Source organism: Phoxinus phoxinus, assembly GCF_949152265.1.
Source record: "Phoxinus phoxinus genome assembly, chromosome: 10".
NCBI lineage: Eukaryota > Metazoa > Chordata > Actinopteri > Cypriniformes > Leuciscidae > Phoxinus > Phoxinus phoxinus.
This window is the reverse complement of record NC_136885.1, coordinates 10,959,325-10,971,708: the sequence shown is the minus strand read 5'-3', so window position 1 is coordinate 10,971,708 and position 12,384 is coordinate 10,959,325. Positions and strand designations below refer to the sequence as shown.

General features: G+C 37.9%; 1 protein-coding gene across 1 annotated transcript in view; it reads left to right on the top strand.

Moving 5' to 3' along the window:
• dnah5 (dynein, axonemal, heavy chain 5) overlaps positions 1 to 12,384 on the top strand; it is a gene marked incomplete at its 5' end in the record, with an annotated part of 152,884 nt that overhangs the window by 54,453 nt on the left and 86,047 nt on the right. Inside the window, 12 exon segments of the mRNA XM_079625837.1 lie at positions 405 to 561; positions 1,169 to 1,381; positions 1,473 to 1,697; positions 2,067 to 2,239; positions 3,236 to 3,414; positions 3,707 to 3,894; positions 4,460 to 4,654; positions 7,948 to 8,082; positions 8,271 to 8,378; positions 8,466 to 8,619; positions 8,749 to 8,895; positions 9,722 to 9,963. Coding sequence (XP_079481963.1) covers positions 405 to 561; positions 1,169 to 1,381; positions 1,473 to 1,697; positions 2,067 to 2,239; positions 3,236 to 3,414; positions 3,707 to 3,894; positions 4,460 to 4,654; positions 7,948 to 8,082; positions 8,271 to 8,378; positions 8,466 to 8,619; positions 8,749 to 8,895; positions 9,722 to 9,963 — 2,116 coding nt within the window.

The following is a 12,384-nucleotide window of genomic DNA, read 5'->3' as shown; positions in this document are numbered from 1 at the left end:
GTTTTTCAGTCTAGTCCTTATATCAGGATTCAGCAGTTTTATAACCCGTTTCTATAGCAAGATGCACCTGGGAACATCGCTGTTCTGTTGTCATACACTCTAAAAAATGCTGGGTTGTTTTAACCCAATGTTGGGTCAAATATGGACAAACCCAGCCATTGGGTTACATTTTTAAATTGCATTTTTGATCCAACGTTTGGGTTTGTCCATATTTGACCCAAAATTGGGTTAAAACAACCCAGCATTTTTTAGAGTGTAGGTGACACAATTAGGTTGAGTTGGACAAAAAAAAAAGTTTTTGACTCAATTTTGGAATTATATTTTTAAGTTGCTTATTTTAGTCAGTTTTAAAGTGGATCTAATTTATAGTGCTGCTAAGTTTAAGCTTGTCTTCTGCTTTACAGGTATCTGGAGAAAAAGCGATTGCTGTTTCCACGTTTCTTCTTTGTATCGGATCCTGCACTGCTGGAGATTTTGGGCCAAGCATCTGACTCGCACACCATCCAGGCTCACCTGCTCAACATCTTTGACAACATCAAATGTGTCTGCTTCCATGAAAAGGTGCTCACTACTTTAACCTAGAAAGCCTGCTTTCTTATTCTAAAAACGTCCATCTTCATGTCTGTCACGCTGGGTTGTAGAGAGCACACGATAAAGAAGAAGATAAGGTTCAGAAAGTCTTTAATAATCCACACGAGTCAACAAGGCAGACAAGCAGACACAACCTACAGTAAGCATTAACGTGACCGGACAAATGAGAACTGAAAACACAGCAACTTAAATAGTAGGGCAAACAAGGGTGATTAATGATGAACAGCTGAACATAATGACTAGTCAAAATCCGTAACCATGACAACTAAAGAGTGGCGGGAAATTTGAACAAAGGAAAACATTAAACTGATGATACGAAAAGACTAACAAAGCAATTGTGACAATGTTGTGGTACACATCTCTTTTTGCTGTGAAATCTATACACATTTTTATAAAGTAAATAAGAATAACTTTTATACACTTATACTTATTATCCATACATCTTTTTTGAGAAACATCATGTTGAAATGTGAGTATCAAATATAATCCATCAGGCTTTTGAGGAATGTTAGGAAAGTATACATTTGCTTGAAAATATCTGCTTTTCAAAAATAACCAACACTGGATTTGCTTTTAGATGTATGATAAGGTTTTGGCGATATCATCACGAGAGGGTGAGACGGTTGAGCTGGACAGGCCTGTCATAGCAGAGGGCAATGTGGAGGTCTGGCTTAATGCACTGCTGAAAGAATCCCAGAGGTCTTTGCACCTTGTCATCCGTCAGGCTGCACTTGCCATTCAAGACTCTGGTTTTGAGTTGATTGAATTTTTGGACTCCTTTCCTGCACAGGTATTCAAAATAAAGACAGTGATGCAATTTATAAAGTAATTTTAAAAAATGGTATAGTATATTAACCGGACTACTGGTTTCTGTGGTTTAGGTCGGTTTACTAGGAATCCAGATGATCTGGACGAAAGATTCTGAGGATGCTTTGAGCAATGCCAGATATGACCGTAAGATCATGGCTAAAACCAACCATTTTTTTCTTGAGCTCCTCAACAATTTAATTGACATGACCACAAAGGACCTTGGAACTGTTGAACGGACAAAGTATGAAACCCTAATCACCATTCACGTACACCAGAGGGACATCTTTGATGATTTGGTGAGTGCCAGAATATATCCATCCAGTTTATTTACGGTTTACATGCTATATGTTCATTATTATTCTAATTAAGTCTCAGCATTGTTGACAGTTGCTCATTTTATTTTAGAACTTTATTATCTTTCATTTTTAAAGCTCTAGAATAGGCAATTTAGCTAATGCAGACTGCCAAATTATCATTGCAGTCACTTCTGGGGTTATGTCAACTGGCAAGGTTGGATGTTTTGATATCTCATGACTGAATGCCAAATTACTGAGTATGCCACAACCCTCAGATATTATTAAGCGTTTGTGTGACAACTCCCTTTGAGACAACTCCAAAAGATAACCACCCAGCAAAAACTGATATGTTCTGTTCTTCTCACGCAGTGTCGTTTGCACATCAAAAGCCCCACAGACTTTGAATGGCTGAAACAATGCCGCTTTTATTTCAACGAGGACACGGATAAGATGATGATCAACATCACTGATGTGGCTTTCATTTATCAGAATGAGTTTCTCGGCTGCACTGACAGGCTGGTCATCACTCCTCTCACTGACAGGTGCTGCTAGCAATTAGAAGCTTGTTTACCTCTATTTTCTCACCGTGGTGCAATTTATGTATAATTACAAATCAGATGTGATTTCGCATAGACCATACAATTATAAATCTGCTCAGAACAAAATAATACAAAAGCCCAACAAAATGACGAACATAAGAAATTATATTGTGCATAAGGAAAATGAAGATTACGACCACCGTGTATTTTTGTGTGACTCTTTTTATTTGCTTTAATGATAATTAAGCATATGTTCCACACATTTTAATTACTGTAATGTGCCTGGATGTTTTATAATTTGAATTATTTCAAATGTTGATTCATTTTATATTATCATTACTAAAATATATGTATGGAATATGCATATGTATGGTATTACCAACAAAAACTGCTTATACAAATAACAACTTTACAGCTGAAATAACTTATTAGTTTTCTGTGCTGAGAGAATGAGAATTTGGCCCCTATATGTAGATATATTAATGGTCCTAAAATAGCCATATAAGCAAAATGCACATATAACATTTATTACATGTTTATTACTCTCCGTACACACTGCATTTTCCTATTTTGTCTTGCTTTTCCATAAAGATGTCTAGTCAAGTCACATGTATTTATATATCGCTTTTTTACAATACAGATTGTATCAAATCAGCTTCACAGTGATAACATGAAAATAATACAACAGAGTTGTTTCTAGAAGAAAATTGCGTCATCGTCGTAAGGCAGATCAATAATATTGTTGAATATTAAATGTCTCCAACTAAGCAAGCCAAGGCAACAATTCTAAGTCTAAACATACTTGGATAGATTAGTATTTGTTTTGATCTAAAATAATTAATTAAATAATTTGTATGTACGCTTAATGCAAAAAAAACAAACAAATTTTTGTGCTGGACAACAGACAAAAATACTGATTAAGAAATGGTTGCAGTGCAGATTATTCTTTTTCTTGCCTTAAATAATCTCAGCAAAAAGTAATTTCAATATATTTCCTAGATGCTACATTACTTTAGCTCAAGCTCTGGGAATGAGCATGGGTGGAGCTCCAGCCGGGCCAGCGGGAACAGGAAAGACGGAAACCACTAAGGACATGGGCCGCTGCCTGGGCAAATATGTGGTGGTATTCAACTGCTCTGACCAGATGGACTTCAGAGGCTTGGGCAGAATATTCAAAGGTGCCACACATGTGTGCTCAATGCACATTATAAAAACAAATGTTACTTTATTCTTGCAAATTAAATGAAAGAATATCCATGTAATATAATCATAATGACAATACATGTGAAATCTGTAAGCAATCATCCCTAATTCATTACCCATACACAAGCAATATTTGTATGATATCATGTGTGAAATTAACATGAGAAACCAATGCTTCGTCATTTCATCAGATTGTTCGCTTTTTGCTTTTGCATACATGGGGGTGAATTAATTGTTTAATGTATTTTTTTTAAATTCTGCCTTTAGGTCTAGCTCAGTCTGGCTCCTGGGGATGTTTTGATGAGTTTAACCGTATCGACCTGCCGGTGCTCTCAGTGGCGGCTCAACAAATCGCCATTGTGCTCACCTGCAAGAAAGAACGGCGCAAGAACTTCATCTTTACTGATGGAGATAATGTAGAGATGAACCCTGAGTTTGGCATCTTCCTCACGATGGTGAGCTGGTGTTGCATTATGTCTTCTTTGAAATATCACACATCTCAGGGATTTGAAAGTTTCTTTAACATTTATGAACTAAGAACTCATAAAAGGTAGAGATGCATTATTGGAGTGGTTTGCAAATTCTCTCTCGGTAGCTAATACACACACCTGCGACCGTACATCAGCTGAATTCTATATTAATGAGCCAAGTTACAATGTTTTATTTATCTTTTTTTAATTTTTTATCATACTGCTGTTTCCAGCAATACAATTTTCCACTTTATTAAAGCAACAAACAACTAAAGCCATGTGTTGCCATGAATTTTACCATTAATAAGGGCAGATGAGGGCACAGTACATTGTGACACCATTCACTCTTGATAAAGTTTGATAATTTTGTTCATACTATATGAAACAAATGGAACATATTACGAATAGTGTTGTTTATAGATGCATCTCAAAGACTGAAATCTGACTAAACTGGGATTTAAAGACCCAATGAAATGAAAGGTTACACTTTCAGGCTAACCGTAATATAAACAATACAGTATTGTTATCTTTTCATTTTTTTTCCGTACAGAATCCTGGATACGCAGGGAGACAGGAACTTCCAGAGAATCTGAAAATTAACTTCCGCTCAGTGGCGATGATGGTTCCTGACAGACAGATCATTATCAGAGTGAAACTGGCAAGCTGTGGCTTCATTGACAATATCGAGCTGGCCAGGAAATTCTTCACTCTGTACAAACTGTGTGAGGAGCAGCTCTCTAAACAGGTGACTATCATATATAATCAATAATCAGATATTCTGATTTTCCAGTCAGCTCATTGTAAACTAGATTTACAGAAAATACTAGAAAAAATTGTAAAGTGTTTCTGAGAACTAAATATTACCGTTATGTATTATACTATGGGGCTGTTGAATGCTTGATTCTGATTGGTTGACAAATGTTCTAAAGTGTGCAATTATTTTTACAGTAAAGCTATGATAGTTCCAGGCAGGCCTTGGACGCATCATAGTTTCATAGAACTTTGCCAAATTATTTTAGTTATTTCAAAGGTAGCCTACTTAAATCTGACAACAGCAAATTAACCAAAACCGACAAAGACACTGACCAAGCAAATAAATATAACAAACAATAAGTTGAAAATCACTATTTGTTTTCCTCACAAAATTACGTTTCATTATCATTTTCTCTCCCATGCAAACACACACAGTGGGCTACAGTACAGAAAATAAAATAGTTAAAATAGTTTTGAATCTGCAAAACTACTAGACATTTCTCAGTATCAAGGCAATTAGAGATGCTGAGCTCCATAATGGTGACTTCAAATGAAACATTCAATAAAACATCAACATCTAAACATCTGTTAAATGTCAATAAGAAGCGAAAAAAGAGTAGGTGTGTTCCGGTGCAAACGTTCCCTGGTGCTGTTTTGCAGTTTCAGAAAACAAATCCGCCACAGACCTGCAAAAACCTAGTCTAAAGTCAGTGGCGCATTATTCAGATGCTATTTTAAGGGTGCATGCTTGGCCATAATATAGCGTGTGCACAACGCGCATACACTTTGCTTCTCTCGTCTACACAGACGCAGCAGTTCATATTTTTACAAACCATACATAATTACAAGGAAAAATATTACCACACTAAAGAAATTATTGTGGTGTCCATGAAGATGTGAAAAAAATAGGCATAAATCTAGCTTACACATTTACCCAAATTATTCAGGCTAATTGTAGTAATGACGGATCAAACCTGTTTGATCAATAGTGGCAAGACACATAGGTATATAAGGACATCTGACGAAGTGGGTTGTCCGTCAAGAACCAGGAAACAAAATCCTGAAGACTGCGAAATCACCTTTACCATCATGTAAGTTGCGTGCGCCTGGCAAATCCGTCGTTATAATAGCAATCCGCCATGGAACAAGCGCGCCTGCTCTTAAAGGGAATGTGAGATGACGCTCTGATTGGTTTACTGCACGTTACGCCCAAACCACACCTATGAGTAATAGCTACTTCAGACCAACCCATTTTAGATTTGCGTCAGGTCTAAGAGTCATTTTTCCCGCCGGTATAATAGCAACAGCGCCCGAGATTCGCTTACAAAGTTACTTGCATGTCGGATTGTTAAAATAGGGCCCATAATGTCAAACTGGGTTGCATTTTCCAAAAGCTTTGTTAGCCAACTATGGTCGCAAGTTCTGTCATTATCAGCATAGTTCAACGAGTCTGTGTTTCCTGAAACCATCGTTCCAACGAACATTCGCAAACAGCATTGCAAAGTTGTGTGGTTGGAACAACAGCTCTCGAGCTGTGTTTATAAGCATAGTTTCTTGTTTGGACTCAATAAATCCTTATCTTGAGCAAAATAAGCAAGCTAACATTCAGAACAATCTGTATCTTTTATTTGGAATACATACAAATGTCGTTTATGTTGTTAAGTCTGTCAAGACATTTAAAGCACCTTTTTTGAAGAGTGTGCATGTGCGTAGCTACGTGCTCTCGTAGGCTACGTAAGAACGAGCTTATGATTGAATCAGAAAATAAAGCATTATAACTGAGAAACGGACCCGACAGTTCAGGGGGCCAGGTAGGCACGGCCTCCGTGGCCTTAATCAGGTACCTACTGCCCTCCCCCAAAATTTCTCACCTGAGAGCCAAATCACCTTCAAGTGGTTACAGAAAGAGCCAATACATGTTGGCTAGTGCGAAACCGCACCCCCTCTTCAAGGTATATAAGGGCTTGTGTGCATTACGAAACGGTGTCCCGGCTGTCAGAGGAGGCACAGGAGTTGTGGCGACAGGTATTAACATCTGCGTTCCCTCCTTCAGGGAATGAGGGTTACTCTAGTAACCTAGACGTTCGTCATCAGTCAGTTACGTTCAGCGTTAATTGTCAGTGACTGACGAACTGGGATCTCTATGGAAAATGACACAACTAGTGACCCCTTCCAGCCCTCTGAGTAAGCCGGCTGGTCCCCCCTGCACCTGCTCGGACAGAGAAGGGGACGGGCTTTAGCACAAAGATTGACAATCACTGAGTTCCTTTCACCCTTTACAGTGAGACTATTGTATAACACTGGGAAAGCTTGCCTATTTAAGTATTGGAAAGGGACACTGCGGAGGCCACATGCTGCCCTTAGGGAGGTAACATGTGGTGTTACTCATATGACCGTTACTTAGACTGACCGTTAGGGCAGTACAAACATATGGAAGATCTCTGAAGTAGATCCCGCCTAATTCAGTGGTGGATTCAATACTATACAGAGATGGCAGAGGGAACTCTACCGAGGGAAAGACACAGGCTCGCCAACAGGGAAGCCATTACCGTGGATTTACACATATGGGATCACCCAAGGAGGGCAATCACTATGGGTATCTAGTCTAGTACAGGGGCTGACCAACTTGGGCATAAGCATGAGTTCTAGACCAGCAGTAGCTAGTTGCATAAACTTAGACATTATGTTAAGATGGTGTCTTAAGATCTTAAGCAGTTGGTCAAGGGACGGTTAGTCTTACATGTCAGTGTCAAATTAAGGCAATGTACGTTTTTATGTAACTAACTTGATGTGATTATAGCCAAGCAGGCTCGGAAGAGGGAGTGTGGTTTTCGACGCAAATCTCACTAGCCAACATGCATTGGCCCATTCTGTTACCCGTTGAAGGTTGTTGGGCTCTCAGGCTAGATCCTAATTCGTCAGGCACTGACGATTAACCTCTAACGTGACTGACTGATAGGGAACAGGTATTGCACACAGGCATGAACACATAAACAAGAGGAAAAAAAAAAAAGTCCATCACAAGACAGGGGAAAACAGGTCAGGATCATAACAGCATTGTTGAATCATTACTTTTCTGTTTATCCCCGTAAAGCTGCTTTGAAACTATCTGTATTGCATAAGGTGCTACATGTATATAAATAAAGGTGACTTAACTTGACCTAAATCAGGGATGAAAAAGACAATTTTCACCAATTCCAGGTGTCCATATAACTATAGTGGGTTTTAACCTTTATAACTTTATAACTTATATTGTAAGTACATTTATATATTTTTTTGTCCTAGGTCCACTATGACTTTGGCCTGCGCAATATTCTGTCCGTCCTGCGCACACTTGGTGCCGCAAAACGGGCCAATCCCAATGACACAGAGTCTACTATTGTCATGAGAGTTCTGCGAGACATGAACCTGTCCAAACTGGTAAAAATACCAGCGCACATACACACATAGTTTTTTTTCATATGACTTACATTCACACATTAATATATTATTTGACACGTATTTGATTATATATTCTCTCTCATATACAGTTTGTGGTTCAATGTCAGAATTCCTTTCTAAAAGCATCTGTCATAACAATGAAATGACACTTGTCTCTGCCCTTTAAGATTGATGAGGATGAGCCATTGTTCCTTAGTTTGATTGAAGATCTTTTCCCTGGAATTCAGTTGGATAAAGCTGGATACCCTAACCTGGAATCAGCCATAGACAAACAGGTTGGGAAAAAATGATCATATATGAATCTGAACGTTTATTAGGTTGAGCACTGGGAATCAAAACCAAAATCTTTATTATGCTACTAGGTAACTGAGGCTGGTCTTATCAATCACCCACCGTGGAGGTTAAAGATCATTCAGCTATATGAGACTCAAAGAGTTCGTCATGGGATGATGGCATTAGGACCCAGCGGAGCAGGAAAAACAACCTGCATCCATACCCTTATGAAGGCCATGACTGGTGAGAATTAGACATCAGCCACAAAAACTAGGCCATTATTTTACAGTGGACAGGGTCCATTTCATTGGTAATGTAAATAGTAAACATTTGTTATTCATAATGCAACTTACACTTTAAATGCATGTTTAGATTGTGGCCAACCTCACAGAGAGATGCGTATGAACCCTAAAGCTATTACTGCACCTCAAATGTTTGGTCGACTCGATGTGGCAACCAACGACTGGACTGATGGAATCTTTTCCACTCTTTGGAGGAAAACACTCAGAGCAAAGAAAGGTAAAAAAACCTGTTAAAAAAAGTGTATAGAATATGCATAAGCAGCAGAAGCTGTTGGTTACACTTTATTTTAAGGTGTCCTTGTTACAGTGTAATTACAATTAAGTACTGAGTAATAATAAATAACAACATGTACTTACTATAGGGTTATGGTTTGGATTAGGGTTTGGTTTAGAGTTAGTAGCATGTAATTAATAATTTACTGTTATTACTATAATAAATACATGTAACATGTAACAAGCACACTGCAAAATGAAGTGTAACCAAGTTTTTTTCAGCTCCTAAAACTGTTTTCCTGAAATTATTGCACATATCAAAGTAACTTTAAAGTATACAGCACTGAGCGTTAAAACTATTAAACATACTTAGCATGTCTGATCTAAAATGTTTAAAAAACACATCTACTTTTGAGGGAGCAAATGTTTTAATATATCAATACGTCAGCGGAGCCCCCTCAGGGCTTTATTTTTTGTCTGGTCAGTTGTGTAAGAAAGCTGATGGTTTCCAAAGTGGTTGAAAAGCCTCTCAAACAGGCAAGAGTGTACTATCCCCTCCCTTTACAAAAAGGCAATGAGATCTATAACACATGAAAGAGAATGTTTCATTTAAATGGAAACAACATGTTGAAACCTATCGACTCTGTTTTTTAAATCAATGAACAAGTGCAGCCATCAAACAGGGCTTTTGACACTAATGGGCCTAGCAATCAACCATAAGATGTCAAATGTCAATCATTGATCATAATGATTGATGGAGGCCACAACATTATGCAATTGAATCTGTATCTTATTTCATTGCTCATTTGTACTTCATGGTTTGTGTTTAGGGGAACACATATGGATTGTTCTTGATGGGCCAGTTGATGCTATATGGATTGAAAACCTAAACTCAGTCCTGGATGATAACCGTACACTGACATTGGCCAATGGTGACCGCATCCCCATGGCCCCCAATTGCAAGATTGTGTTTGAGCCACACAACATCGATAACGCCTCCCCGGCCACAGTGTCTCGTAATGGGATGGTGTTTATGAGCTCTTCTGTCCTTAATTGGAGCCCTATTTTGGAGGTGGGTGATAACAAATTAGTACTGAATGATACTATTATTAAGTATTTTATATAATTTAAGGGTTACACTTTATTTCGATAGTCCACTATAGACATTCTACTAACTATAAGTAACTTTGCAACTACTCAATGTCAGCTAACTCTCCTTCATTTGCATTGTTAACTAACAATTAGAGTATTACCTCATTAGAGGTACATTAGCTAACAATCTCATTAGAGTATTAGTAAACTGTTAGGTTTGGGTTGACATGCACTTACCAAGTTTCTTATATTCAGCAGTAGAGTGTCTTTTGAAGGACCATTAAAATATTGTAAGCAGATATTAAGCAGACAGTCTACTAAAACTATTGACTGCTAGTTGACATGTAGTCACAAAGTTACTTAAAATGTCTAAAGTGGACTATCAAAATAAAGTGTTACCAATTTAAGTAATTAAAAATATACAATTCTGTCTGAGGATGCTTGGTTACACTTTATTTTGTTGTCTTTGTTATACTGTAATTATACATTTAAGTACTGATTAATATTAAGTAACTACATGTACTTACTATATGATTAGGATTAGTGTTTGGTTCGGTTTAGGGTTAGCTTTATTTATTATTATTTATAGTTATTACAATAGTAACTTCATGTAACAATGACACTGTACAATAAAGTGTAACCGGATGCTTGCTTCCATAAAATCTACAGAAATAGTTCAAAATTATGTAATTTACTCACTCCATTGTTTAAATATTCTTCCTTTCATGGAACAAAAAAGGAAATGTTATGCTCTTTTTCAAGACTAAGTGGTTGTCAAGCTCTAAAAAGGACAAAACATGTATCATAAAAGCATTCATGAGTGGACTATGGTCTTCTGAAAGCTATCGTAGCTTTGTATGAGGAACAGACCAAAATGTAGGTGATTCTCTGAAAAACTGCCATAGCTCCTAAATCTCATTAATGCTTGCTCTAATATTCATACATGTAATGTCAAAATATGACAAATTACAACACAAGGAAGACCTTGAAGCTCAAGTTTGAATGTGTATAATGGTGAATGAGACTTCAGAGCGCTTTTAACAGTATCGATTGTTTCAGCAGCTTTACAGTGATAATAGAAATTACCGTAACAGGTTGTTTAGGCTTTACAGCAGCTCTAGAATAAAGTTATTGTCCAGCTAAAGTTAGTTTTGATTGATTCACTTCCGTTGTGAAGATCATCAGTTATTAACTTAGGGGCCGCTAACAAGACACCGTTCTAACAGAAAAACCCTTAACACGCTCCGGCCACCCATCCGCACAAAAAAGTGCCTGGTGTCTCGAGAACGCACTCCCTGAAATAGGTTTGAAGGTGCAAACGATTATCCATAATCTCTGCGCAAACCTCAAAAATCCAAACTCGCAAAGACGCACCAAAAGAGTTCCCTTTCGTTCAGTCCAACGAGTAACTCCAAGTTACGTAAGTGACTGACGAATGAAGGGTTTCGCTTAGAAGCCTATCACCTTAGAGTTTTTACAAAACGAGACAATGACCTCCTTAGAGGTAGAGTCCCCTCTGCCACACCCCAATCTATTCTCTCCACGAGAGGGGATACTTTGGCTGGTGGCCAGGGTGATCTGAGGCTGCCGGTGTGGAAAAACCCGACGAATTCTCCTCGGGCCACACCCCCCTCTTTCACATTGTTTTTTGGGGGCGGAGCGTGCTGACACCCGGGACGACAGCCGATGTGGCGTGATTTAATTGGGTCCCCAATTCGTCAGTCACTGACGTAACTCAGAATGACTGAACGAAAGGGAACGTCTCGGTTACGTCTCGTTTCAAACCCATAAGACCCATAAGAATAAAGATATTTTTTATGAAATCTAAGAGCTTTCTGTACTATCCATTGAGAGCTACGCAACTACCACTTTGACGCTTCAAAAAGTTCATAAAAAGATTATAAAACGAATCCATATAAATCGGGCGGTTTTGTCCAAATTTTCTGAAGAGACTCGATTGCTTTATTTGATAAGAAACATTTAATTTAACATTTTACTTTTTTCACATTTAAACATTGATCAGCGAATATAAACAGAAGCTTTATAGGTTCTTGCGGAAGTTCAAACGTGCTGCATAACTTGAAAATTAACGTCATTGGTTCTCAAACGTCAAGCAAACCTGCTTGAGCTTCCGTTTACCACCACTGATGTGTGAGTTAATGAATGTTTATATGTTATTAAAAGCCTACATTCAATCTGTTCATCATATAAAGCGATCGTGTCTCTCTCAATTCATATGAATTAGTTTTACGACCTCTTTTTTAAGCATCAAAGTGATAGTGTGAGGGACAGAAATCTCTCAGATTTCACCGAAAACATCTTCATTTGTGTTCCGAAGATGAAAGAAAGGCTTATGGGTTTGGAACGACATGAGGGTGAGTAATTAATGACAGAATAGATT